The 5,925-nt window shown below is 27.8% G+C and overlaps 1 protein-coding gene across 1 annotated transcript; it reads left to right on the plus strand.

Annotated features, from left to right (window-relative positions):
• The first annotated feature begins 823 nt into the window (after positions 1-823).
• On the plus strand, positions 824-1,988 carry LOC133793854 (root meristem growth factor 10). Its single transcript, XM_062231105.1, has 2 exons — positions 824-1,408; positions 1,486-1,988. Exons 1-2 carry the CDS (start codon positions 1,256-1,258, stop codon positions 1,774-1,776), a joined length of 444 nt encoding a protein of 147 aa, XP_062087089.1. The 5' UTR covers positions 824-1,255; the 3' UTR covers positions 1,777-1,988.
• The last annotated feature ends 3,937 nt before the right edge of the window (positions 1,989-5,925 follow it).

Raw genomic sequence — 5,925 nt, forward strand, 5'->3', positions numbered from 1 at the left:
CATACATTATAATTAATGTGCATGCCCTAAATTAAGAAACATTTTTCCTGAAAAGCATGGATCAATTGCGCAATATATATATGGCTAGCTAGTCTAATGTGGAGTCCTAAAGTTGAGTTTTCAAATGTGTACATATATAGTTACTATATAGTTTGACCCTTCAATTGTCTATGGGAATTAGGAACCCCATTTAATAATTAAATAACCATGTGAATGGTTTCTCATGCTTACTTCTTGTAGTGTAAAAAAACAATTGTGTTATGGATGGGAACCCATTTAATTAAATAACCATGTGCATGGTTGTTTATTCTTACTATACTTGTAATGTAAATAAGCAAATTAAGACACGACTTGTCATTACAACATTAAGATCGAGGTTGCATGTTTATACTTTTATCTAGCCATACCTCCACCGAATCAAAAAAAGTGTTCCCTACTTTTTGAATGAGATCGATCCAAAATTTAAAACCCTTTTTATAATAGTCAAAAGGGTAAGATTTCCAAGGTAAGAAAAGGCAGGCCTGTGCAAGAGCAAGGAACAAGGAGGCATAAGTGCATGTAATTAATGGAACTGATCTAATTCACAAGGACAAATGAATAGAGTTTCCTCGGTAGAAACTATTTGTCAGCCACTATAGCGTACCACCCTTCCTTGATTTTCTAATTATATAATAATAATAAACCCACTTATTCATATCTTTCTTTATTATGCCAAATATTGAAGCAAAAAATCTCTTTGCTTGGACTCGCTATATATATAGAAGTTAGAACTCATCAATCTCTTTTTACACATATATATATTTTGCAAACAAGTCTCTCCAAATGTTTTTTTTTAATTTCTTTCTCAAAAGTTCTGTGTGTAAGGGGACCCAGCAAGGAAAATTTTGATAGATCGAGGTAAGGGAACAAAACTGAGCCCACTCCATAATTTCATTTTGCTTTCCTATACTTCTCATTACCCATACGTACATCCATGTTCTACTAGGAAACCTTCTTAAATCTTCATATGACTAGTGATATCCCTTCATTTAATGCTCAATAAGTTTTCCCTCCCACACTATTACATATACCATTTCTAATACTGATCCCAACTAAAGGAAGATATATATAGTTTTCCCTTGCTACATATATCAGACGTCGATCGATCAACTGACTTTGAAGCTATATATAGCTAGGTAATTAGTTTCGTCTTCGTCTTCATCATCATCAACGTCCATATATATCTATATATATATATATATATACACTACACAAAATGTCAGTCACTTGCTCTTGTATTCTTGTTCTATTCCTTCTATGCCTTGCTTTGCATGCATGTAATGCCAGGACGCTTCTTGGTGATGTGTACGATAAGAAGAAATCAGATGAGAAATTTGATCCTCATCATTATCAGCACTTTTTAACAGAGGTCAGTACATGAAAGTTTTCTACACACACTTAATTTATTTTCTTGCCTTATATATATTTATTATTTCTAATCTGCAGGGTCATCATGGAGAGAATACAGAGCCGAACGAGAAATCAACCTCATTAAATATGGAAGCCCAAATAAGTACCGACAGTAGTACTAAGACCCAATATAATAAAGATGTTATGGAAAGACCGAAAGAGCTAATGAAGAAAGGAAAAGGTGATTTGAATGGTGTTCGAACAAGTACGACTGAGTCGGATGTTTCAGTTTCATGGCGAGTGCCTCACGAGAAACGTGGTGAAAAACAACCTGGCTTTAACTTGGACTACTCACCTCCAAAGACACACCCTCCTTCTCACAACTAAAAATTACCTACCAAGCTACTCTTAAGTAATTATTAATTAACCCTTTTCTTACTACTCTAGTTTTTTCTTTTTGTAGCTATATCAAATGTTCTAGTACTGCTCTTTTAGCTAGTTATATAATCATATATATATATATATAAATACACTTAATTTCTTGTATTATTTTTTTCACTTATATAATCTTTTACGATAAGTTATGTTACGTACCAATTTCCTTCCGTGCTCTGTTGATTATCATGAATACTTATTATTACGAGATGAGAAAAGATTATTATTGATTATACGTGATTCTGTTCTTTCTCATTCGGCCAAGAAAGTGTGTATCAGTGTGTATATACATGAACTGTACACATATTTGTACAGCTCGGAAATACTTATTCTACGTGGCAAGAAAAATTCATACTAATAATTAGATATGTATATGTTGCTAGCCTAGACTTTTCCTGGTCAACTACACGTTTATATAACTGAAAGAGATTATACTGCTGCTAGTATCGTACTGGTTTCATGCATCTATATATATACATGCATAACATTAATTCATCAATGTGAATAATACTGATGTTTGGTGCAAATGTATTAGATTGCATGTGAGAAGGAAATAAAGTGTCTATATCAAATTAAATGTTTGGTTCTGTTTCAATTCTAGTTTGACTATAAATACTGATAAAAAGATGTTTTTAGTGCTTGCAAGCTTAATTCTATGAGTAGTACTTGTTTTAAATATATATATATATATAAATTTTTTTTGTTTTTGTTTTTTTTTTGACGAAAGTCTAATTAATTTGTTAATCCTCTTTTCGAACGCATTTTACATATATATATATATAGATATATAACAGTTATATTTATTAATTTTATAAATAAGTGAGGGCATATTAATAAAAAAAAAGCACATTAAAAAAAGAGAGAGGGGCACCAGCCAGTGTATATAAACATAATATTATTTACCTTTAAGAACGCGAACTCTTACCAAGATATATGCATACATATATGTGTTGATCTTCCATGAAATAATATATATGAATATTTGATATGGAAACAATATTAAATAAGCCTTGGAATTATCTCAAGATAAATGGATTATTAATTATTTATTAAAAAAATATAGTATATGCAGTGGTCGATGAAGACGATAGCTATCTTACAAAATATTTATTGAGGGGACCATATATATGTATCGTATATATATATATTGGATATATATATATGAGTTATTAATTTGTAAGGTCGGCCTCGGATTATGATGGTGGTTGGTTTCTTGTAATTAATAAGGCGGGGGACCCTTATACCAGTAGTACTAAGTCCTCTTGCTCTTTCATCGACAATATTCAACATTATTATTAATACTATTTGTCATATTTTGGTTGTAAAGCAATTAATTCTCTCTGAGACTAAAAACTACAATATACGGAATAGGCAGTTGGAGTTAGTTGTACTTTTTTTTTTGTTGTCTGTGCAACTGTTTCTACATCTGCATCACGCCCAGGACGAACCAGTTTTTCTCACCAAAAGGACTTTACTTGCAATTTTTTTTTTCTTTTTTTCTTTTTTAATGTATGTATACTTGATTTTGTATTTTGTGTTTTTTTTTAATTTTTACTAACATATATATTATAAGATTCTTAGATTTTAACCATGTTGTATATCATTTCTCTCTCATATAAAATTAAAATGTAAAATAAAACACAATGTCTAAAACTTAAATAAATTTCTACGGAGGATCAGATGACATGACGATGCTTCTTGAAATGTCACAAATTAAGTACGTACGCAGTAGCAGTAGGGCACCACACCACTCATCCATGTTGTAGTGGTACGTGTGGGGCATGCATTTCCTAATTTTTCTCTTGACTCAGTGATTTGAGATCTCATCTTGGGTCTGTATCACCACAGAGAAGGGGAGACTTTTATAATTATTAATTAGTAACTGTATCCGAAATTATTAGCACCTGAAAATCTTGGAGAGTAAGGTGTGCATCAGTTAACTAACTATACCTTTTATATTTAGGAAAATATATATATACACAAGTAGCCTCTACTCAGCTATAAAATATTAATTAGAAAAAGTTTATTAAAGTAGTATACTTCTTAACTAGCTATGAATAATAATATAATTAAGCACATCATTCCCTTCCGTGCAGGAGAATTTGACATCATGACAATTATGGATTCGAAACCGTTTTTCACTTAAAATTAGTCAAAACTTTGTGCCTTTTCTGCTTTGTTTCTTGATTTATTATTCATACAAAACCACACGAAATTCTACTTCTCAATTCAAACGCCAGCTTATTAAATTAAGCACACACCACGTACGTCCTAGGCCTATTCCTTGCAAACTGAGGCATAGATTCAATAATTTCGAGAATGTACATCTCCTCAGAAATCAACTTGTAACATATAAAATAGGGTTATATTTTTTTGAGTTATGTGATTTGCTTCATTATTTGTTTGAATATTGTGTTGTGACAAATTTTTTTTTTGGATCATATGTTCTACAAAATGGTTCAAACACATTTCTAAACCTAATTCTGATGAAGAAAAAATTGAATATAACAACACAGTTTTTTGACAGGATAATTTTATTTTTATTTTAAATTATTATTTTGGTGAATTATTTATAATTTTAGTTTAATTTTTTTTTTTTTTTGATTAAAATCGAATTTATGATTATATTTGAATTATTTTACAAAACATATAAAGTCTAAAAAAAAACTATTTGCCAAGACAAAATATCTAAATAAATAATTTGACAAAACCCACTCCACAAAAAATTATAAAACCGATAAAATATTCAAACTATAATATATAACTTCAAATCCCAATAAAGCAAAAACCCTAATATTAATAAAGAAATTGAAACCTAGCTCTACTTGCTAATAATATGAAAACAAAAAACAAACATCCTATATATAATCTTCGATAGCGGCGATAAATCCGTCAACGTGACAATTTCCAATAATATTATCAAAGGGCTAAATTTTTGCAGTTTGGGATTAATCCCCTCCACGCAACAATATTGTTTAATTCTATCTTCTTTAGCAGTAGATTTTTTTTCCTCTTCTCTCCAATTTCATTGATTCTACAACATTGGAGTTGACATTAATTAATTTAATTTTATAATAAACTTCACCGAGAAGATCGAAAGAATCAATTCCCAATGTCTCTAATTCGGTTTCTTTATAATTAATTAATTAATTAATAAATTAAAATCATAACAAAAAAAATATTGAAGCTTCTAGTATTTTGTGTTTCCCATGGTTTTAATTGATTAAATGTCGTAACCTATGCACTGTTTCTTTTATTTTTCTCTATATATATCTCTACTATATAATAAGTATGTAGATAATGAAATTTTTTAATTTTAAGGATTTTTTTTATTTTATTTTTGTTAACTTTAATAGAATATTCTTATATATAACATAATATTCTTATATTTAACGATAGATTATAAACATGATTTAAACTTAAATTAAATTAAATAAATAAATAATTAAACAATTTAAAATTTGATATTTTGAGATATTTTACAATGAGAATTATTTAAAAATATTAAAACCATACGTTTTATAACTTAAAAATGTTTAATTAAACTTAAACTTTATGTATTAGAATAATCTCATATTAATTAAACATATAACATAATATAATCTATCAACTAGAAACAAACTTTTTTTTTTAAAAAAAAAAAAATAGCAACAAATTTAAATTTAAAATTAAAATATATGTATAATATTAATATTATATTAAATATATAATATATAATCTTTTGTTGTCATTACTGCCAAATTTAAAAACTAGAACAAACATAAACTTAAATAAAAATTAATTAAAATAAAATATTTTAAAGATATTTTATGATAATTTAAATAATTAAATCATATTTATTTAAAAATAATAAAGTCATACATATCATTTTTTTTTATCTTATAAATTTGTGTGATAGTTTATTTTCTATCAAGTGATTGAAGCTCTTTTTCTTCATCAAATTCACCAAATGACATTATAAGATACATTAGAAACAAAAAATAGTTGATGCATGTATACTACGTACTATCTACACTATGAATTTTGCTATTATTATTTTATTTCTATTATTAATTTCTTTTTAAATATTATTGTATTTTATATATATGTCATGTAGCCATG

This window comes from Humulus lupulus, chromosome 8, assembly GCF_963169125.1.
Source record: "Humulus lupulus chromosome 8, drHumLupu1.1, whole genome shotgun sequence".
Taxonomy (NCBI): Eukaryota; Viridiplantae; Streptophyta; class Magnoliopsida; order Rosales; family Cannabaceae; genus Humulus; species Humulus lupulus.

Bases quoted from the DNA above. Each gene is read 5' to 3' on its own strand.
- LOC133793854 (XM_062231105.1), top strand. From the start codon at position 1,256: ATGTCAGTCACTTGCTCTTGTATTCTTGTTCTATTCCTTCTATGCCTT. The intron at 1,409-1,485 runs GTCAGTACATGA...TCTAATCTGCAG, and splicing joins ATCAGCACTTTTTAACAGAG to GGTCATCATGGAGAGAATAC.